Source organism: Panthera uncia (genome assembly GCF_023721935.1).
Source record: "Panthera uncia isolate 11264 chromosome C1 unlocalized genomic scaffold, Puncia_PCG_1.0 HiC_scaffold_4, whole genome shotgun sequence".
Classification (NCBI taxonomy): Eukaryota; Metazoa; Chordata; class Mammalia; order Carnivora; family Felidae; genus Panthera; species Panthera uncia.
Genome location: NW_026057585.1, coordinates 63,939,290 through 63,963,449, shown reverse-complemented (window position 1 = coordinate 63,963,449; position 24,160 = coordinate 63,939,290). Strand labels below are relative to the sequence as shown.

Here is a 24,160-nt window from a genome sequence, read left to right as displayed (position 1 = left end):
ATTTTTTGAGCATCTAATGTGTGGCAGACACTGTTCTGGAGCATAAATCAGATACAATTCCTACTGTTCTAAGGAATATGCAGTCTTGTGGGTGACTTAGACAAGTAAACTAGCCATTATAGCACAGGGTGCATGCGATGACAGGGAAATATACGGGAGACTCTGAGAACCAGGATAGGAATCCAAATCAGAGGTAAGGAAAAGTGCTTGATGAGTGACAGAAAGGCAGAAAATCAGGGTCAAGTATATTCCAAACTGAGGAACACTGGATGAGATATCTCAGAGGCAAATCTGAGATATGCCCAAATGTGAATCATTTGGGGAATTGAAAAGAGATAAAGCAATGTTTCTCAAAATGTGGTCCTCTATCTGCCTGAGTTATCATCTGGGAGTGAATCTTAAACCTTTGGGTGATTCTTAGCCTTCTAGGTGTTTCTCAAAGTCATTAAAATATGAGAAACACTGAGTGAGAGTCAAGGGGCATGAGGAGGAATGAAAATTATAGTGTAATATATGCTACATTAAAGGCAAACATAAAGTTCTATGGTTAGGTTTATTTGTATAGACTATAAAAGGTTTTCATTTTATTTTTTTATAGTTGGCATTCAATATTATATTAGTTTCAGGTGTACAACATAGTGATTCAACATTTATATACATTACTCACTGCTTACCGCAAGTATAGTTACCATCTGTCACCATACAAAGTTATTATGACATTACTGACTATGTTCTCTATGCTGTGCTTTTCATCCCCATGATTTACTTACTTTATAACTGGAAGTTTATACCTCTTAATCTTTTTCACCTATTTTGCCCATCCCCCTACCTCTTCCCCTGTGGCAATCACTAGTTCTCTGTATTTATGAGTCTGTTTCTGTTTGTGTTTTTTTATATTTTACGTATAGATGAAGTTGTATGGTATTTATCTTTCTCTGTCTGACTTATTTCACTTAGCATAATACCCCATAGGCCAACCCACGTTGTCACAAATGGCAAGATTTCATTCTTTGTTATGACTAATACGCCACTGTGTGTGCGTGTGTGTGTGCATGTGTGTGCGCGTGTGTGTGCGCACGTACACGCGCACACACACACGCACACACACACACTATATCTTCTTTACCTATTCATCTATTGATACATACTTAGGCTGCTTCAATTTCTTGGGAGTTGTACATAATGCCGTAAACATAGGGGTGCATGTATCTTTCAAATCAGTGTTTTTGTTTTCTTTGGATAAATACCCAGAAGTGGGATTACTGGATCGTATGGTATTTGTATTTTTAGTTTTTTGAGGAACCTCCAATACTGTTTTCTATAGTGGGTACACCAGTTTACATTTCTACCAATGGTGCACCAGCATCCTCACTGCCACTTTAAAACATATTCATTTGAAACTAATTCCTATCCTTAATGATTTTGGGGGTTGCAGGGGGATAGGGAGAAGGGAGGGATATTACTACTATAATTTTTTTCTCTTTATCCCCAGATGATTCTATAAACAGTCTATTAATCTTTTATTCATTGGATGTTTTTGTTTTTCTTTTAGTCCAAGGACAAAATGATGAGAGGCTCTCGCAGAGGATGTGTGAGACTCAGAGTGAGTATTTTTTCATTTTATGGAAACCAATTTTGATGAAAAAAAAATTTGATGGATCATGGAAGTTAAATTTAGTTTAGTTTTCTCACTATTTGTTGGGACAGGCAACTAAAGCTCAGAGAGAAAAAAATGAGTGCCAGAACCAGGAGTAGAACTCAGTTTTTTGGTCATTGATTTAATGTTGTATTCATGACTAATGCAGCAACTGATTTTTTTTTTTTTCTTTAACCTCTATTTTTATAGTCAGAGACAAGAAATTAAATGAATTGTAGTATTGGTAGTAGAGCAAAGAGTAGAAATAACTCTGAAAATCCCCACTTGTAGTTGCTTTTTTTTTTTTTTTTTTTTTACCTATTCAACACTATTTAATAAGGGTCTAAGTAGCAGTGACATCCAGTAGAAATATAATGTGAGCCATATATATAACTTAAAATTTTGTTGTAGCCACATCTAAAAAGGAAAAACAAATAGGTGAAGTTAATTTTAATAATATATTTTGTTTGGGCCAGTATATCCAGAATGTTATTATTTCAACATGTAATCAATAAAAATTATTAATGAGATGTTTTACACTTTTTTTTTCATATTAAGTCTTCAAAATCTAGTGTGTCCTTTACACATATGGCATATCTCAGTTCAGACTAGCTGCATATCAGGTGCCCAGTAACCCCATATGGCTAGTGGCTACCTTACTGGAGTTTCCATCATTATCCAAATTGCTAAAGGCAAGAAAGAGTACTTGGTTGGGGATATAATTTCTAGTACTCCATTACATCTAAAGATGAGCCTACCTTTATCATAACTGGGTAAATCAGCTTCTAGTAGTCTTTTCTTCCTCAGACTCCTGTTGCTTTCTCTCTGCCATCTTTTTTCTGCATGTTTACTTTTGAAGATGTGAAATATATTTGGTAAACATATTGTCTTTATTAGCAGTAGCTAATTGGCAGAAATGGGAAATAACTAAAGAAACCAAATTCTTTTTTTTCCCTTCAATTTATTGAAACTAAAGAAAAACAAAAACAGTGAACTTTTCTCCTACTCCACCCCCAGCTTCTGGCAACTACCAGTCTGTTCGTTGTATCTGTGAACTTGGTGTGTGGTTTGTTGTTGTTGTTGTTGTTTTAGGATTCCACATGTAAGAGAGATCAGACAGTATTTGTTTTTCTTTATCTGACTTGTTTCATGTGTCATAACAGCCTCATGGTCACTTCATGTTGCAAATGACTGGATTTCATTCATTTTTATGGTTGAATAATGCTCCAGTGTGTGTGTGTGTGTGTGTATACGCATACAGATATATAAAGAAATATATATAACACAATTTCTTTATTCATCCACCAGTGGATACTTAAGTAATTTTCATATCTTTGCTGTTATATATAATGCTGCCGTGAACATGGGGTGCATATATCTTTTTAAATTAGTGTTTTCATGGTCTTCAGATAAATACATAGAAGTATAATTGCTGGGTCATATGGTAGTTCTCATTAATTTTGGAGGAACCTCATACTTTTTTTCTGTAGCGGCTGCACCAATTTACATTTCTACCAACATTACATGAGAGTTATGTTTTCTCCACATCTTCACCAACACTTATTATTTCTTGTCCCTTTTTTTTTAGTTGCTTCATAAAAACAATTATGAAATTTCCCTTCATTTTCTTTCTTATTGAGGTAAAATTGGTTTATAGCATTATATTACTTTCAGGTATACAATATAATAATTTGATATTTGTATACACTACAAAATGATTACAGTAATCTTGTTACCATCTATCACCATGCAGTTGACTTCCTTCACCCATTTTGTACCTTCCAACCCTCTTCCCCTCTGATGACCTGTTCTCTGTAGCCATGAGTTTTGTTTTGTTTGTTCATTTGCTTTCTTTGAATAAATACCCAGAAGTTGAATAGCTGGATCATATATATGATAGTTCTATTTAATTTTTTGAGGAACCACTGTACTGTTTTCCACAGTGGCTGTACCAATTTACATCCCCACTTACAGTGTACAAGGTTTCCTTTTCTCCATGTTCTCTACAACACTTGTTATTTCTTGTCTTTTTGATAAGTCGTTTTAATAGGTATGAGGTGCTATCTCATGTTTTTTGTTTGTATTTCCCTGATAATCAGTGATGTTGAACACCTTCTCATGTGCCTGTTGGCCACCTTATGTCTTCTTTGGAATAATGTGTCTAAATGGGCACATCCTCTGCCCATTTTTAAATTGGGTTGTTTGGGTTTTTTTGCTATTGAGTGTATGAGTTCTTTATACATTGTGGATTTTAACCTCTTATTGGTAGGTGACTTGCAAATATTTTTTCCCGTGTAATAAGTTGCATTCTCATTTTGTTGATGATTTCCTTTGCAAGGCAGAATTTTAGTTTGATGTCATCCCACTTGTTTATTTTTGCTCTTGTTGCCTTTGCTTTTGGAGTCAGAACAATGTCAAGGAGCTTACCACTTATGTTTTCCTCAAGTTTTATGGTTTCAGGTCTTATGTTCAAGTCTTTAATCAATTTGAGTTAATTTTTGTGTGCAGTGTAAGAAAATGGTCCACTTTCATTCTTCTGCGTTTCATTGTCCAGTTTTCCCAGCACCATTTATTAAAGAGACTTTTCTTTTCTCATTGTATGTTCTTGGCTCCTTTGTCATAAATTAACTGACCATAGATGTGTGGGTTTATTTCTGGGCTCTCTATTCTGTTCCATTGATCGATGTGCCTGAAAAATGCTCACAGGTTAAGGGTTCAGTTCTGCAAGCCCACCCTCCACCCTTTACTTCAAATACTAATTGTAAGCCCCAGGCTATTACCTGTGTTTTGACGGACCAGCTACAGATTGGAGGTTCCAACAGCCTCCTCCTTAATTAATTTAAGATTAATTTTCTAGAGCAACTCAGAACTCAGGGAAACATGTTTACCAGTTTACTAAAGGATATGAATCAGCAGCCAGATAAAGAGATATAAGACAAGATAAGGATAAAGGGTATGGGGCTTCCATGCCCTCTTCAGGCATGCCACTGCCCCCCATCTCCATGTGTTCACTAACCTGGAAGCTCTCTGAACCCAGTCCTTTTGGGTTTTTATGGAAGCTTCAGTGCATAGTCATGATTGACTAAGTCTTTGGCCATTGGCTGATTCAGCCTCCAACCTCTCTCCTCTCCATGGTTGGAGGTGGGGTCGACTACAAGTTCCAACTGTTTAATCACATGATTGGTCCTCCTGCCAACAAGCCCGCATCCTTATGTGGGTTCTAAAATTTGCCTTGTTAACAAAAGACACTGTACACTCTCAATACCTAGGAAAATCCAAAGGTTTTGGGAGCTGTAAGTCAGAAACTATAGAAGAAGATAAATATATATGAGAAATATATTTTGGTCTTCTGAATAACCAAATATATATTTCTTATAAATTTCTTATAAATCACTTGCAACATTGTGATTTATGAGAAATATGTATTTGGTTATACAGAAGACCAAAATAAATTTCTCATAAATCACAATGTTGCAAATTGATTTCTAGTTTCATATGATTGTGTTCAGAGAAGATGCTTTATATGATGTCAGTCTTCTTAAATGTATTGAGAGTTGTTTTGTGGCCTAATGGGATCTATCCTGGAGAATGTTGCATGTGCACTTAAGGAGAATGTGTATTTTGCTGCTTTTGAATGGAATGTTCTGTTATTTATCTATTAAGTCCATTTGGCCAAATGTGTCTTTTAAGGCCAGTGTTTCTGTATTGATTTTCTGTCTGGTTGATCTATCCATTAATGAAAATATATTGAAGTCCCCTACTATTATTGTATTGTTATCAATTTCTTCCTTTAGGTTTGTTAATATTTGTTTTATATATTTTGGTTCTCCTATGTTGGGTGCATAAATATTTACAAATGTTATATCCTATTTTGGATTGACCCATTTATCATTATGTAATACTTTTCTTTGTCTTTTATTACAGTCTTTGTTTTAAAGTCTATTTTGTCTGATATAAAGATAGCTAAACAAGTTTTCTTTTGATTTTCATTTGTACAGAATATCTTTTTCTGTCCTTTCAGTTTCAGTCTGCATGTGTCCTTTGATCTGAAGTGAGTCTCTTTCAGGTGACATATAAAGGAGTCTAGTTGTTGTTTTTGTGTGTGTGTGTTTGTTTTTTAGCCCATTCTGCCACTCTTTGTCTTTTGATTGGGAATTTAGTTCATTTACACTTAAAGTAATCATTGATAAGTATGTATTTATAGCCATTTTGTTATTTGTTTTCTGGTTGTTTTTGTAGTTCCTCTCTGTTCTTTTCTGTTGCTCTCTACCCTTGTGGTTTCATGTCTTTCTTTAGTATTATGTTTAGATTACTTTTTCATTATAGGTTTTTGCTTTGTAGTTGGCCATGGGGTTCACAAATAACAGCCTTTATATATAACAGCATATTTTAAGTCAATAACAACTTATAAAAACTCTACATTTTTGTTACCCTTCCACCATGTTTTATGTTTTTGATGTCATACTTTATATCGTTTTATTTTGTGTATCCCTTAACTAATTATTGCAGTTATAGTTGGTTTTACTATTTTTGTCTTTTAACCTTTATACTAGCTTTATAAATGGTTAATCTCTCACCTTTACTATCTTTAGCCTTACTAGTGAGTTTTTTACTTCCATATGTTTTCTTGTTATTAGATGGTGCCTTTTCTTTTCAGCTTAAAGATGTCACTTTAACATTAATTAAAAGGCCAGTTTATTTGTTTGTTTATTTATTTATTTATTTATTTAAATATGAAATTTATTGTCAAATTGGTTTCTATATAACATCCAGTGCTCATCCCAACAGGTGCCCTCCTCAATGGTCATCACCCACTTTCCCCTCCCTCCCACCCCCCATCAACCCTCAGTTTATTCTCAGTTTTTAAGAGTCTCTTATGGTTTGGCTCCCTCCCTCTCTTTCTTTTTTTTCTCCTTCCCCTCCCCCATGGTCTTCTGTTAAGTTTCTCAGGCTCCACATAAGAGTGAAAACATATGGTATCGGTCTTTCTCTGTATGACTTATTTCACTTAGCATAACACTCTCCAGTTCCATCCACATTGCTACAAAAGGCCGTATTTCATTCTTTCTCATTGTAAAAGGCCAGTTTAATGGTGATGAACTCCTTTATCATGTACTTGCCTGGAAAATTCTCTTTCTCCTGAACTTTTGAATGATAACTTGGCTGAGTACAGTATTCTTGATTGGAAGTTTTTTCTTTCAGCACTTTGAATATAACATTCACTCCCTTCTGACCTATGAAGTTTTTGCTAAAAAATCTTACATGAGTTCTCTTGTATATCACAAGTCTTTTTTTAAGAGTCTCTTTTTGGCGTGCCTGGGTGGCTCAGTTGGTTGTGTCTGACTTTGGGTCATGTCATGATCTCGTGGTTTGTGAGTTGGAGCCCCACATTGGGCTCTGTGCTGACAGCTCAAGAGCCTGGAGTCTGCCTCAGATTCTGTGTTTCCCTCTCTCTCTGCCCCTCCCCCTGCTTGCACTCTGTCTCTCTCAAAAATAAACATTAAAAAAAATTAAAAAAAAAAGATTCTCTCTGTAACTTCTGATATTTTATTAATTTATTTTTAAAAGTTTATTTATTCTGGGGTGCCTGGGTGGCTCAGTCGGTTGAGTGTCTGACTTTGGCGTAGGCCATGATCTCGCGGCTTGTAAGTTTGAGCCCCGCGTCAGGCTCTGTGCTGAGAGCTCAGATCCTGGAGCCTGCTTCGGATTCTGTGTCTCCCTCTCTCTCTGCCCCTCCCCCACTCACACTCTATCTCTCTCTCCTTCAAAAATAAATAAATATTAAAAAATTTTTTAAAAAATAAATAAAAGTTTATTTATTCTGAGAGAACGTGCGTGTAAGCAGGGAAGGGGCAGAGAGGAAGAGAGAATCCCAAGCAGGCTCTACCTCAGCAGCTTGAAGTCTGATGCAGGGCTTGAACCCACACACTGTGAGATCATGACCTGAGCTGAAACCAAGAGTTGGACACTTAACCAACTGAACCACCCAGGTGCCCTGACATTTTAGTTATAGTGTGTCTTGATATGGATATCTTTGGGTTCATCTTATTGGTAACTCTCTGTACTTCCTGGACCTGTATGTCTGTTTCTTTCCCCAGGTTAGGGAAATTTTTAACCACTATTTCTTCAAATAAGACTCTTGCCCCTTTCTCTCACTCTTCTGGGAGCCCTGTGATGCAAATGTTAGCTTATTTGATGTCTCATATGTCCCTTAAACTGTCTTCCCTTTTTTTTTCATCCTTTTGCTGTTCTGCTTGGGTGAGTTCCACTGCTTTGTCTTCAAGTTGACTGATGTTTTTTTCTGCTTCATCTAATCTGCTGTTGAACCCCTTGAGTGTTGGGTTTTTTTTTTGTTTTTTTTTTTAAGTAGGCTCTATGTCTAGTATGGAGTACAATGTGGGGCTTGAACTCATGAACCTGAGATCAAGACCTGAGCTGAGATCAAGAGTTGGACACTTAACCGACTGGGCCACTGAAACACACCTCAAGTATTTTTCAGTTCAATTAGCATATTCAGTTCTGTGACTTCTATTTTGTACTTTTTCATATTTTCTATTTCTCTAAGTTCCCCTATGTTTATCCATTCTTCTCTCCAGTTTGGTGAGCATCCCTATGACTATTTTTTTTTTTTTTAATGTTTACTTTTGAGAGAGAGAGAGAGAAACGGTGTGAGCAGGAGAGGGACAGAGAGAGGGAGACACAGAATCTGAAGTAGGCTCCAGGCTCCGAGCTGTCAGCACAGAGCCTGATGTGGGGCTCAAACTCACGAGCTGTGAGAACATGACCTGATCTCAAGTCAGGTGCTTAACCGACTAAGCCTCCCAGGTTCCCCACATCCTTATGACTATTAAGTTGAACTCTTAGGTAAATTACTTGTCTCTGTTTCAAGGTTTTTTTCTGAGGTTTTATCTTGGTCTTTCATTTGGAACATACTCTGTTTTTTCATTTTGCTTGACTCTCACCCACCTCTCCCAGTCTTGAAGGAGTGGCCTCATGTAGGAGGTGAAACTTGTCATTCAACCCTTCCTTAGCTCTTGGTTGTCTTTCAAATCTTAATGCTTGTCCAAGCAACTTGTTGTATTTGTAATAGCTCCCAGTAGTTTAGGATGTGCCAAGATTTGTCAGTGTCCCAAAGGGGAGGATCTCAGCACCTATATTCAAACTGACTGGAAGCCAGACCCTGAGGTCTGAGCTTTTAAATGTATGGAATTATAGGGATGCCTGGGTGGCTCAGTTGGTTAAGCGCTTGACTTTGGCTCAGGTCACGATCTCACGGTTTGTGAGTTCAAGCCCCATGTTGAGCTCTGTGCTGACAGCTCGGAGCCTGGAGCCTGCTTCGGATTCTGTGTCTCCCTCTCTGTCTGCCCCTCCCTGACTCATGCTTTGTCTATCTCTCAAAAATAAATAAACATTAAAAAAATTAATAACCCCCCCTCCAAAGTATGCAATTATATACAGTCCTTTGGGACTGTAAATGTCAGCCCTACTGGCCATCAGAGCCAGGCCATCTGGAGGCATCCCCTGGATGTCAGTCACACAGAAATTGGGGCTGCAGATGCATGTATGAGCTCTTTTTTTGGGTGATACCAGCGAACTCGAGCAAGGCAGAGGAAGAGGGCCAAGATGGTGTCCACAGCCTATGTTTCCTGAGAACAGCTCCATAGGTCACTAAATATGTGCCACATGTGAAGCCTGCCTCTCAAACCAAAGCTACTGGATGAGCAAAGGGGTCCCCTTCACAGAAAGATTGGGGAGTGTGCCCTAGTCTGCTGTTTGTGTAGTTGTAGCCTGCCAAGACCCATCTCTTCTCTTACCACAATCTTGTGGGACCCAGCAATGCAACCCACCCTGGCCACTAGAGCCAGGTAATTAAAGGACATTCCTTGGGCAGTAGCCAGAAAATCTGGCTGGGCTTCAGGCATAAAAACCAGGGTACCAGACATGTGTAAAGCTTCCGTCCAGGAGACACTGGTGCTCTGGTGTGTGGCAGAAGATGAATGTGAAGGTAGCAGCCACCCTTCAAGGTCTCGGGAAAGGATTACAGTTCGTCCCAGGATGCATGTTTAATTAAAAGCCCCTCAGGCTGTAGTCCTGATGTTTAGCTAGTTTCCTTCACAGAAAGACTGAGCTCCTGGGTCTGTTGCCTCTTGTACTTTGGGGTGGTAACCATTTAAGAATTTTTTCTCTGTTGGTTACAGACTGTGGGACCCACAAATGTAAACCCCACTGGTTACCAAAGTAAGGTGATATAGAGGGGTCCCCTGGTAGAAATTGCAAAAATCAGAGCAGCAGATGAGTATACTCTTCTTTCTGGGTGACACTGATTATTACGGTCCTATGGGACCAGGAGTGCAAGCTCCCCTGGCCTCCAGATCAAGAGGCATCCTCTAGGCAGTAGCCTGCCACAATTGGGCACTAGACAAATGTAAAAGCTCCCTTCCAAGAGATACTCTCCAGCATAGCAAAAGGAGAGTGTGAAAATGGCATCCACCAGTTTCTATCCGTGGATAATATTCCTAGAGGCTTTTAGATGTGTGTATTAAATTAGATGCCTGCCTGTTAGGCTGATGCTTTAATATTAGCAGGTGAGCTTCCTTCACTTTAAGTCTGGGTGTGATCAGCTGTCTGTGAGCTGGGCCTTGGGGTGGGTGAATCAGAGCACTTGAGCCTTTTAAGAGCAGTTTCCCAGCTTCCTGGAGTCTTGTGGGTCTCCAGATGCAAGTCCAGTTGATTTTCAAAGATGTTTTGTCTCTCGAGTGTATGTCTTAAAAGTTGGGATGCCTGATGTGAGGTTTGAATCCTTTGCTCCTCAAGGAGAAACTCCAGGTTTTGAATTCTCTCCTGGTAATGGGATGCAGTACCTGGAGTATGGTTTATGGTAAGATTTTGTCCCAGCCTCTCCTACCCACTTTGATGTTTTCATCTCATTTGTTGGATGTGTAGTTTGTCACTCAACCAGCATTTAAGGTTTTTGAAAGAGGAAATTATTCCATGTGTAACTGTAGACTCAGTATGTTTGTGGGAGGAGGTGAGTTCAGGATCTTCCTATGTTGCCATCTTGTATCAGAATCCAAAAACAAAATCTAATGGGAAAATCTCGTGCAGAGATACAAATAAGTATGGTGAATTTGCAGGATGGAAATGAGATAGACAGGCTTGTTCTGAGCTGATGATGTATATGTGATAGCATTAAGGTTTTTTAAAATTCAACTTATTATACTGTTTACTGTTTTTTTCTTTCCACTGGTTTCTCTTTTGTTGCCTTGGTTTTATTGTTTTTCTAAGCACTGTTATTGACCTTGGTCACTGCTCAGTCTGGTATTAACTGCTTTCTTGGCTGGAGATAGCTAAGTAGACTTTGGCAGAGCTGTTTTGAGACAGCTCTTCAGTTGAATTCAATCTGAATTTGGACCAATGTCCCATTGTTACATTTAATGGACTATTTTTTTTCTTTTAAATGTAGCTTAATTACTAAGCCTTGTGACTACCATCCAGGTTAAGAAATAGAATTTTGGCAGGTATGCTGGAAGCCTCTTTATGTGCCCTATTTAAATTACAGTCCCCTCCCTGTCTCTTAAAGTAACCACTATTTTATTATAGCAATCACTTCTTGGATTTACATTCCTAAATTCTATACTTTGGTCTTGCCCTTCTTTTTAACTTGATAACTTTTATTTCTAATTTACCTATTGAAGAATCCAGATCCTTTGACCTATAGATTTCCATAGTGTGGATTTTACTGATTGCACACAGCTGTAATTCTGCATACTCCTCTTGCCCTCTGTTTTTCCTGCAAATTAGCAAGCGGATGCACAGACTAGATCAGACTCAGGTTTGATCCTTTTGGTAACACTATAGGGGGTGGTATGTTCTTTTATCAAGAGATATGTAATGTCTGGTTTTTGCTCATGATTGATATTAGCAGCTACTGATGCTTAGTACATAGATTCATTAACTCATTTTGGGATTGCAAAATTGTGATATTTCATCATTTTGTTTTAATTTTTATGAGAAATAATTTTACAAGGAGATAGTTCTCTTCATGTATTTGCTTACCCAGTGCTACAGATCAAATAAATAGGATAAGTGCTTGATTATTTCCTTTTACTCACCCAGTTTTCAAGATAGTGAATTGACTTAAAATAATACTGATTTAGGGGTGCTTGGGTGATTCAGTTGGTTAAGTGTCCAGCTTCAGCTCAGGTCATAATCTCATGGTTTGTGAGTTCCAGCCCCGCCTCGGGCTCTGTGCTGACAGCTTAGAGCCTAGAGCCTGCTTCATATTCTGTGTTTCCCTCTTTCTCTGCCCCTTCCCTGCTCACACTCTGTCTCTCTCAAAAATAAATAAGCTTAAAAAAAATAATACTGATATATATATATGTGTGTGTGTATACACACACACACACACACACACACACACACATAAATTGATAGCAGACTCAAGCAGATATTTGTACACCCATATTCATAGCAGCATTACTCACAGTAGCCTAGAAGCAGAAGCAACCCGGTATTCATTCAGTAGATGAATGGATATACAAAGTGTGGTGTGTGTGTGTGTGTGGGTGGGTGGGTGGGTGGGTGGGTGTGTGTGTGTATAATAGAATATTATTTAGTCTTAAAAAGGAAGGAAATTCTGACACATGCTACAACATGGATGAACCTTGAGGACATTATACTAAGTAAAATAAACCAGTCACAAAAAGATAATACTGTATGATTCTACTTAGTTGAGGTAACTAGAGTAGTCAAATTCATGGAAAGTGGTAGTTTCCACGGGTTGAGGGGAAGGGAAATTGGGAAGTTAGTGTTTAATGGGTACATGGCTATAGATTGGGAAAATGAAAAAGTTCTGGAGATGGATATTGATGATCACACAACAGTGTGAATATACTTAATGCCACTAAATTAAACACTTAAAAATGTTTGAATGGTAAATTTTATATGTGTTTCAGCACAATTAAAAAACATCTACCTGAAAAGGAAAAAAAAAACCCCACACCATTGCCTCTTTATTATCTCAGTTCTGTAAATGAGACACTTCAGAAGCATTCTCTGCTTAAGGTCTCACAAGGCTGAAATCAAGGTATTGACTGGGCTGGGTTCCTTCCTTCCTTCCTTCCTTCCTTCCTTCCTTCCTTCCTTCCTTTCTTTAATTTTACTCTCAAGTTAGTTAACATACAATGCAGTCTTGGCTTCAGGAGTAGAATCCAGTGATTCATCACTTATATATAACACCCAGTGCTCATCCCAACAAGTGCCCTCTTCAATGCCCATCACCTATTTTCTCCACCCCCCCCCCCGCTCCCCCCCCATCAACCCTCAGTTTGTTCTCTGTATTTAAGAATCTCTTACAAAAGGGAACCCTCTTGCACTGTTGGTGGGGATGCAAATTGGTGCAGCCACTCTGGAAAACAGTGTGGAGGTTCCTCAAAAAATTAAAAATAGACCTACCCTATGACCCTGCAATAGCACAGCTAGGAATTTACCCAAGGCACACAGGAGTACTGATGCATAGGGGCACTTGTACCCCAATGTTTATAGCAGCGCTCTCAACAATAGACAAATTATGGAAAGAGCCTAAATGTCCATCAACTGATGAATGGATAAAGAAATTGTGGTTTATATACACAATGGAGTACTACATGGCAATGAGAAGGAACAAAATATGGCCCTTTGTAGCAACATGGATGGAACTGGAGAGTGTGCTGCTAAGTGAAATAAGCCATACAGAGAAAGACAGATACCATGTTTTCACTCTTATGTGGATCCTGAGAAACTTAACAGAAACCCATGGGGGGGGGGGAGGGAGAAGGGAAGGGGGAAAAAAAAAGGAGGTTAGAGTGGGAGAGAGCCAAAGCATAAGAGACTGTTAAAAACTGAGAACAAATTGAGGGTTGATGGGGGGTGGGAGGGAGGGAAGGGTGGGTGATGGGTATTGAGGAGGGCACCTTTTGGGATGAGAACTGGGTGTTGTATGGAAACCAATTTGACAATAAACTTCATATATTGAAAAAAATTAAAGAAAAGAATCTCTTACGGTTTACCTGCCTCTCTGCATTTATCTTATTTTTCCTACCCTTCCCCTGTTTCTCAAATTCCATGAGCGAAATCATGTGATATCTGTCTTTCTCTGACTGACTTATTTTGCTTAGCTTAATACCCTCCAGTTCTATCCATGTTGTTGCAAATGGCAAGATTTCATTCTTTTTCATTGCCAAGTAGTATTCCATTGTATGTATATGTGTGTGTGTGTGTGTGTGTGTGTGTGTTCCCCTTTCTCCACATCCTTGCCAACATCTATTGTTTCCTGAGTTGTTAATTTTAGCTACTCTTACCAGTGTGAGGTGGTATCTCATTGTGGTTTTGATTTGTATTTCCCTGATGATGAGTGATTTTAAGTATCTTTTCATGTGTCTATTTGCCATCTGGATGTGTTCTTTGGAAAAGTGTCTGTTCATGTCCTCTATCCATTTCTTCACTGAGTTGTTTTTTTGGGTTTTGATTAGGTAGAGTATCATGTCATCTGCAAAAAGTGAAAGTTTGACAACTTCTTTGCCAATTTGAATGCCTTTTATTTCATTTTGTTGTCTGATTGCTGATTGACTTCCAATACTATGTTAAACAACAGTGGTGAGAATGGACATCCCTGTCATGTTCCTGATCTCAGGGGGAAAGTTCTCATTTTTTCCCCATTGAGGATATTAGCTGTGGGCCTTTCATATATGGCTTTTATGATGTTAAGGTATGTTCCTTCTATCCCAGCTTTCTTGAGGGTTTTTATTAAGAAAGGATGCTGTATTTTGTCAGATGCTTTTTCTGTATCTATTGTGACAGGATCATATGGTTCTTATCCTTTCTTCTGTTAATGTGATGTATCATGTTGATTGGTTTGCGAATATCGAACTAGCCCTGCAACCCGGAATGAATCCCACTTGATCATGGTGAATAATACTTTTAATATACTGTTGATTTCGATTTGCTAGTATACTGTTGAAAATTTTTGCATCAAGCATAAGAGACTGTTAAAAACTGAGAACAAACTGAGGGTTGATGGGGGGTGGGAGGGAGGGCAGGGTGGGTGATGGGTATTGAGGAGGGCACCTTTTGGGATGAGCACTGGGTGTTGTATGGAAACCAATTTGACAGTAAATTTCATATATTAAAAAATAAAAAAAATAAAAAAAATAAAAAGAAAATTTTTGCATCCATGTTCATCAAGGATATTGGCCTGTAATTCTCCTTTTTAGTGGGGTCTTTGTCTGGTTTAGGAATCAAGGTAGTGCTGGCTTCATAGAATGAGTCTGGAGGCTTTCCTTCAGTTTCTATTTTTTGGAACAGTTTGAGAAGAATAGGTATTAACTCTTCTTTAAATGTCTGCTACAATTCCCCTGGGAAGCTATCTGGCCCAAGACTCTTATTTTTTGGGAGATTTTTGATAACCTATTTAATTTCTTTGCTGGTTATGGGACTGTTCAAACTTTTCTATTTCTTCCAGTTTGAGTTTTGGTAGTGTGTGAGTGTCTAGGAATTTGTCCATTTCTTCCAGATTGTCCAGTTTGTTGGCATATAATTTTTCATAGTACTAATAATTATATTTCTGTGATGTTGGTTGTCATCTCTCCTCTTTCATTTGTTATTTTATCTGTTTGAGTTCTCTCTCTTTTCTTTTTGAGAACTCTGGCTAGGGGTTTATCAATTTTATTTATTCTTTCAAAACACCAGCTCTTAGATTCATTGATCTGTTCTACTGTTTGGGTTTTTTTTTTTTTTTTTTTTTTTTGAATTCTATGTTGTTTATTTCTGCTCTCATCTTTATTATTTCTCTTCTGCTAGCTTTGGGCTTTCTTTGCTGTTGGCTTTCTAGCTCCTTTAGGTATAAGGTTAGGTTGTGTATTTGGGACCTTTCTTGCTTCTTGAGATAGGCCTGAATTGCAATGTGTTTTTCTCTTAGGACTGCCTTTGCTGCATCCCAAAGGGTTTGGACTGTCATGTTTTCATTTTCATTTGTTTGTATGTTTTTAAATTTCTTGTTTAATTTCCTGGTTGACCCATTCATTCTTTAGTACGATGTTCTTTAAACTCCGTGTATTTGGGGGCTTTCTAGATTTTTTCTTGTGGTTTATTTCAAGTTTCATAGTGTTGTGATCTGGAAATATGCATGCTATGACTTCAGTCATTTTATATTTGTTGAGGGCTGTTTTGTGATGCAGTATGTGATCTGTTTTGTAGAATGTTCCGTGTGCACTTGAGAAGAATGTGTATTCTTCTGCTTTAGGAGGTAAAATTTTCAATATATCTGTTAAGTCCATCTGATCAAATGTGTCATTCAGAGCCATTGTTTTTCTGCCTAGACTGCCTAGATGATCTGTTCATTGTTGTTAGTGGAGTATTAAAGTCCCGTACAATCATGGTATTATAATCTGTACATTTGTTTATGTTTGTGATTAATTGATTTATATATTTGGCTTTCATGTTGGGGGCATAAACATTTACAATGATTAGCTCTTCTTGATGGATAAACCCCTTAATTATGATATAATGCTTTTCTTCCTCTCTTGTTACAGTCTTTATTTTTATTTATTTTTTATTTTTTTAATTTATTTATTTTGAGAGAGAAAGAGAGAGTGAGCAGGGGAGAGGCAAAGAGAGGGAAAGAGAGAATTCCAAGCAGGCTCCACACTGCCAGTGCAAAGCCCAACACAGGGCTTGAACCCATGAACTGCAAGATCATGACCTGAGTTGAAACCCAGAGTTGGACACTTAACCAACTGAGCCACCCAGGTGCCCATAGAAGTCTTTGTTTTAAAACCTAGTTTGTCTGAAATATCATATGACTTCACTCATATGAGGACTTTAACACACAGAACAGATGAACACAAGGAAAGGGAAGCAAAAATAATATAAAAACAGGGAGGGGGACAAAACATTAAGAGACTCTTAAATATGGGGAACAAACAGAGGGTTACTGGAGGGGTTGTGGGAGGGGGGATGGGCTAAATGGGTAAGGGGTATTAAGGAATCTACCCCTGAAATCATTGTTGCACTATATGCTAACTAACTTGGATGTAAATTTAAAAAAAAAAATCTAGTTTGTCTGATATAAGTATGGCTATTCCAGCTTTCTTTTGACATCCAGTAGCATGATAGATGGCTCTCCATCCCCTCAGTTTCTTTTTTAATTAAAAAAAAATTTTTTTTTAATTTTATTTTTGAGAGAGACAGAGAGCACAAACGAGGGAGGGACAGAGAGAGGGAGACACAGAATCCGAAGCAGGCTCCAGGTTCTGAGTTGGCAGCACAGAGCCTGATGTGGGGCTCGAAGTCACAAACCATGAGGTCATGACCTAAGCTGAAGTCGGCGCTCAACCGACTAAGCCACCCAGGCACCCCCATCCCCTCAGTTTCAATCTGCAGGTGTCATCAGGTCTAAATTGAGTCTCTAGTAGGCCGCATTGCTATGCTTTTTTCAAGCACGCTATTAGTCTTATGACTGTTACTCTAAATTCTTGTTTAGATATGTTGTTTATATCTGTTTTGAGCAATTCTCTGGCTGTCATTTTTTCCTGGATTTTCTTTTGAGGAGAATTCTTGTTTCATCATTTTGGCTAGGTTTTTGTATTTTACATGTTTTAATGGTTGGTTATGTGTCCTGTACCTGTGAGTACTACTGTATTAAAAAGGGGTCATACACTTTCCAGGGCCTAGTGCTTCAGGAAGTGTTTTTGGAGTGTGTTGTGTGCACTCCGTTGTTGCATTTGGGCTGCTCTATCCTGCCGGTCAGTCCTCTGCAAAGCTCCTTCTTGCTTGTGGTGGAGTGTTTGGACCTTCTGCCAGGTGTGCTTTGATTTGTTTGTTGAAGCAACGCTTGAAAAAAGGAAAGGTATGGGAAAGGTATCCCTTTGTATGGAATCAGGCTCCCCCCCCCCCCGCACCGCCCCCCCCCCCCCGCAAGACAAAAATGAAAGGGGTGAAAAAGACCAAGCAGAGAATAAAAAACAAAAAACAAACACAGAAAACCCTATAAGGTTTAATCCAGAGAGAGAGAAAGGAAAATAAAGGAGATATAGAAAAGGCATAAAAAGAATGTAATACAAATGCCTAATTAAACAAACAAAATGGAAAAAAACCATATATATATATATATATATATATATAACATAATATATATATATATATAATATGAATTGACCAAAAACAAATCAGAAACTATGAACCTGATTCCAAAAGAAAAAAAAACAAGAAGGTAGAAAGAAAAAGAGAAGAGCAAACAGACAAACACACTAACCGACAAAAACACAAAACAGTTGTCTGTTGGTGCCTGGGACCAGTGGCTGTGCTGGTCTGGAGGAGAGGCCATCAGTTTCCTCAGTAGATCAGTCTCTGTAAATAAGAGGTTACCAGGCACGGAGGGGTGGGGTTTGGTGTAAGCAGGTCCCTCCTCTGGGTGCCACTGTGCTGCTCTCTGAAGTCCCACTGTGTTGGTGTTGGGGAGAAAAATGGCGACACCTCAACCTCTCCTTCCCAGACCAGGTGTCTCAAAACATGCTGTTCAGGCAGCCCTCACAGAGTAGCAGTTGGATTGCCCTGCTCCACAGTTCTCCCCCGCCTCCTAGGCACTTGGCTGGGATTCAAAACCTGATGTCTTAAAGGACCCTGCACCTCTTCTGGGGTGGACCCTCTGGGAGGACCCTCTTCTGGGGTAGTGCCACTCAGCTCTGTAGATAAAAGTCCTTTGGCTGGAGCCTGCAGCATCTTTTGTCCTTGAGGAGGCAATAAACCCTCTTCCCACAGTACTTGAGTTCGGAGACTTCTCTCTCAGTGCGCCCCTGAGGTCGCTTTTCCCCTGCCAGGCATGTGCACACGGTTCAGGCTTAATTGAGCCTGATATTCAGCAGCTAAGGCTGTTTGCAGAGTAGAAGCTGGCACTCTCTGTATTTCTTGTTCCCCAGTGTGTGGTCCGGAGAGGTTTTCCTTTTGTTTCAACTCAGTACCCCAATTCCATAGCCTCTCTTTCTCTCCCTTTTATCTCTCCACAGAAGGGGTTCTCTCCTCTCCATGCCTGTGCCATTCACATACACGCACCTTGATTCTGCCATGCTGTCTCCCTCCACCTGTGGATATCCTTCTGCCACTTTGCAGATTGATTTCCTGGGTTTTCCAGGTGATCTGACCTTAAAATGGCTGTGTTTGAAGGAAAGGGAACTCCCAGTCCTTCCGCTCACTGGGCTGAGCTCTTATCTGGAGGCCCTGAGGAAGAATCTAAGGGTCCAGGTCATTCAGGTTATTGTCAAAATTCAGTTCCTTGTGACTGTAGGACTGAGGTTCTTTTTTTCTTGCTAGCTGTCATCTGGGTTCTTCTCTCAACTTCTAAAAGCTGCACATACTATTTGTCATGTGTCTCCTTCCATCTTCAAGGTGGCAGGGCAGATACCTTGAATCCTTCTAGTGCTTTGTATCTCTCTTACTCCCCATTTTGCTACTAGCTGCAAAAAAACACCGCTTTTAAAAGGCCTCGTATAATTAGGTTACACCACCAGATAATCTCCCTTTTGCCATAATCACTCCAGTGATAACTCATTCTGTAATATAATAACTGCATAGATAGGTCATCACATTCATAGGTTTCCACCCACCTATGAAAGGGAGATTGTATAGGGGCAAGGGTCATTTAGGGTCTTTCTTTTTTCTTTTTTTAGAATGTAGCTTACTACAGAGCATGACAGAGAAGAACAGATATACCTGTGTTTGAATCTTATTTTTGCCTTTTACATGTTAACTGGAAGAGGGAAGCTGTCTGTAAGCTTCCTGAGTTTGAGTTTTCTCTTTAAAGTGGGGATTATAATACCCTTGCAGAATTTTGTGACAATTAAGCACCTGGCACATAGATGGAAGCTTTTACTTCATTGTGTGTGTGTGTGTGTGTGTGTGTGTGGTTTAAGAGTCTTTGTGGTATTTTCAAAGTGCTGGACTGCCATTTGGCTTCCTATTTCAGAATCATTTGGAGACTTTGTTTACAATTATGTTCCCTCCTCCTACTCTCTAGACAAACTGTTTTAGAATAGGGTCTAGAACATGTTTTTTTATTTTTTTAAATTAATTTATTTATTTTAAGAGAGAGAGAGAGAAAGAGAACAAGAGTGGGAGGGGTAGACAGAGTGAGAGAAAGAATCCCAAGCAGGCTCTGCACTTCTAGCATGGAGCCTGACGCGGGGCTTGAACTCACAAATCATGAGGTCATGACCTGAGCTGAAACCCAAGAGTCGGATGCTTAACTGACTGACCCACCCAAGCGCCCCTAGAACCTATTTTTTAAAATAGATTCTCCAGGTGATTTTATTGTGTAGCCAAGTTTGGGGCAACTGGTGTAGTAGAGTCAGAGACCTGGGGTTAAATCTCACTCAGCTCCACCCCTTACTGACTCTGTGCCATTGGGCACATTTCTTAACCTCTGTGAAGATAAACTATAATTTACAGGGTTGTTGTAAGGCTTAGCAATTATATATGGACAGGGTTGGGCACATATTACGCATCTAATACATGATAACTGCTATGGATGACGATGATGATAATGGTGGCAATAGTGCATTTAACATCAAGATTCCAAGTGAGCTTAATGAGCTATCATTGATTGTCTTGGGCCATAGATCTCTCCCTGCCTCTCCATCCATCCCAGACTGTGTTCCAACCACACTGTACTTGTATTTCCTCACTGTGTTTCTTCATTCATCATTGCTTCTGATATACTGATATATTTTTTTCTTATGACAGAAATTCTGTGCCCTTGTCTGGTAAGCTCATCTTTTAAAGACTTTTCAAATGTTCCTTCTTCTGTATAGCACTTCTGATCCATATCCGTCTAAACAGACTTGGTCCTCCTGTATCTTTACATTTGCCACTTATATCCATGAAAGTACTTCTTACATAGTATTACATGTTATTTTATCTGTTTTCCCTACTCAATAGTGAGTTCCCATCCACTGTCACAGTGTCTGCTTATGTAGTAAGTAGGTACTCAAAAAATGGTTAGTGTTGATTTTGTAGATTTAGAAAAATAATGAATAAATGTTGTGGAATTTGCCTTTACTACAGTTTGCTTACAAAAGAACTATGGAAGTTATCTTCAACACAGTATGAGCCAGTGGTATGGTATGATTTCTAAAAAAAACAAAGCAGGGGGTGCCTGCTGACTTATTTGGTAGACCATGTGACTCTTGATGTCAGGGTCTTGAGGTCAGGCCCCACATTGGGTGTGGAGCCTACTTAAAATTAAAAACAAAAACAAAGCAGAACACACAGGTGGTTTTAATCTACATAAAAAGAGAATAGGGAAAGGAACAAGTAGTTATTGAGGAAGCTCTCCTAGCAGGTAGTGTGCTGGATGATTTTCATATGTAATCCCATAATAATCTTGTCAGGTAAATGATGTTATTTCATTTTGCAGATAAGGAGACAGACTCAGGCTACTTTTAGCAACTTACCAAGGTCACAAAGTAAATGGTGAATCTAGGATTGAACTTGAGTCTGTCTCATTACTAAACTCTGTTTAATCTTTAGTGTTACCAGACTCCTGTTCTTTTTGACTTACAAGAGTTAATGCAGACACACTCCAACTTGTGACAAGGTAGTGTCAAACCAGTGGAGGAAAGCAGAACTGTGAAAAACCATTTCCTTCCCATCTATTTATTGTCTTTGACTACATTGGTGGCAAAGTATATGCCACTAGATGGTGCCCTTGCCTTGATGGAAAAGTAAAATGTTGGTTGAGACCTAGGGTCTGATTCCATCTGTCCCACACACATACTAGCCAAAAGCAAAGTACTGACATTTCCAGGAAAAATCTGCAAAAGGGAGAAGTAATAATACTAAAAAGGTAGTGTGAGATATAGATAAAAACAAGCCATACATAAAATGGAATTCAAATCCAGATTCTGCCTTTTACTAGCTCGTGTCTTTAGGCAACTCATCTATTCCGCGCTGAGTCCTATTTTCTGGAATGGGCATCATGTTATTTACTCATAGAATTATGAATATAAAATTAATTGATATATTAAAAAGTATTCTAATACAGTGTTTGGGACTTAGGTTGTTAATGAATGATAGTTACTGTTGTAATTAATAATTATTGATAAAACGAATCTCAGATTCTGAAGAATTCTACAGGGTCTTAGGAATCATTAAAGTAATTTTACTCAAGAAAGTTTTTATGCTTAATGTATTGTGAGTTTTTGAAAACTGTTAATCCATACGTATCTTCAAGTAACAGTTTTTACCCAGTCCAGTGAAACTGAATACTCCATTTACCAGTTGTGCTGGTCATCAGAGTTGACTGATTTCCTGAGGGATATGTCATCTGTTCTCTTTTCTTTTAGTTCATCACAAGAGAGGTCAGCAGTGTATTGTGATGGATTATTACTAGTCTTAGCACTGGGGTACATGCACCCCAATGTGTATAGCAGCATTATTAACAATAGCCAAACTATGGAGAGAGCCCAAATGTCCATTGACTGATGACTAAAGAAGAAGTTTTATACACACACACACACATACACACGAATATTACTCAGTCATCAAAAAGAATGAAATCTTGCCATTTGCAACAACATGGATGGAGCTAGAATGTATTATGCTAAGTGAAATAAGTCAATCAGAGAAAGACAAATACCATATGATTTCACTCATATGCGGAATCTAAGAAACAAAACAGATGAACATATGGGAAAGGGGGAAAAGAGGAGAGAGGGAAACAGACCACAAGAGTCTCTCTCTTTTTTTTTTTTTTAATTTTAATGTTTATTTGTTTTTGAGAGAGAGAGACAGACAGACAGACAGACAGACTGAGCCAGGGAGGGACAGAGAGCGGGAGATACAGAATTTGAAGCAGGCTCCAGACTCTGAGCTGTCAGCACAGAGCCTGATGGTGGGCTCGAACCCACAAATCGTGAGATCGTGACCTCAGCTGAAGTCAGATGCTTAACTGACTGAAGCCACCCAGCTGCCCCAATAGACTCATAGTGATAGAGAACAAACTGAGGGTTGATGGAGGGAGATGGGCTAGATGGGTGATGGGTATTCAGGAGGGTACTTGTGATGAGCACTGGGTGTTGTATGTAAGTGATGAATCACTGAATTCTACTCCTGAAACCAATATTGAACTGTATGTTAACTAAATTTAAGGAAAAAAAAAAAAAAGAAAGAAATAGCCTTCCAAAATGAGCTTAAGTACAACAGAAAATAAAATGTGGTGAAACAGAAAAAACATAGTTTTAGCACTGAATTTTTCTGCTAGTGTCTTATTTCATTGATTCTACATTATTTTTTCAAATGTTAACATCTCAGGCATTGGGATTCGTCTTACAATTATTGCCATCCTAGAATGGATGCAATAAGGTATTTTTAGTTTTATGTATAAGCTTAAGAATGTGTTCAGTTTTGTCCCCTTAGAGCTGCATCCTGTAAGAACTTTTGTCTGTTGTTTTGTCATTTCATTATGAAAAATGACTCTATTAATTTCTGCCTTTTTTGTTAATTCATTAGCTTTTTTGCAAACATCATCTCTTCCTGAATTTGACACTGAAAATATCGTCCCTTGGGGAAGATGTAAATTTCTGTTTAATCTTTTCATTGACACATACATACCATTTTGCTATATTTTCTGAATGTTTGCAGTATTTCATAATTACAAATTAAATTAAAAATAGGAAAGTGATGGAGGCACCTGGGTGGCTCAGTCAGTTAAGTGTCTGACTCTTGATTTTGGCTCAGGTCATGACTTTGCTGCTGTGGGATGGAGCCTGAATCAGGCTCCATGCTGAGCAAAGCCTGTTTGGGATTCTCTCTCTCCCTCTCAAAAATAAATAAACAAACTTAAAAAAAAATAAGAAAGTGATGAAATGTTAGCCAGGAAATGTTAGCCAAAAGAAAGCTTAGAAACAGTATTAATATGAGACCTACTATACTTTAAGAAAAAGAAATTTAAATTATTATGGAAAAAGAATAACAAAAACACAGTTCACATAGATAACATTCCTTGACAAAAGTGGAATAAATTAAGAAACCTTTAACAAAACAGTAACCACTCACTGCCTTACAAACATACTTCTAAATAATTCATTGGTGAATGTAGAAATCATAATGGAAATTATGAAATATTTAAACCTGAATAATAATGAAAGGATCACATGTTAAAGCTGCATCTAAGGCAGTCTGTGATTTATAATTTTAATATAAAACAGTGATTTAAAATTAATGAACTAAGCATTAACTCTAAAAATTAGAAAAAGAAAAAGGTAATAATAAAGTAATAAAAAAATAACAAAGGAAATTTTTAGGCCTGTGTCCTTTATTAATATAGATGTCAAAGTCCTAAACAAAATACAGCAAACCATACACAGTGATGTATAAACAAAAAGTATTACGACCAAATGAAGTTTATTCTAGTAATACTATGATGCTAATTTGAAAATTAATTAAAGTTATTTATCCTATTAATAGATCAAAAGAGGAAGAACTACATGATCATTT

At 38.3% G+C, this 24,160-nt stretch overlaps 1 protein-coding gene across 7 annotated transcripts in view; it reads left to right on the top strand.

The window, feature by feature from the left end:
• OSBPL9 (oxysterol binding protein like 9) overlaps nt 1–24,160 on the top strand; it is a 200,845-nt gene that overhangs the window by 41,128 nt on the left and 135,557 nt on the right. For all 7 annotated transcript variants that reach the window (XM_049617196.1, XM_049617194.1, XM_049617192.1 and 4 more), the window contains exon 2: nt 1,553–1,603. In XM_049617196.1, the coding sequence (XP_049473153.1) occupies nt 1,553–1,603 (51 nt within the window). The remainder of the gene's footprint in view (nt 1–1,552; nt 1,604–24,160) is intronic.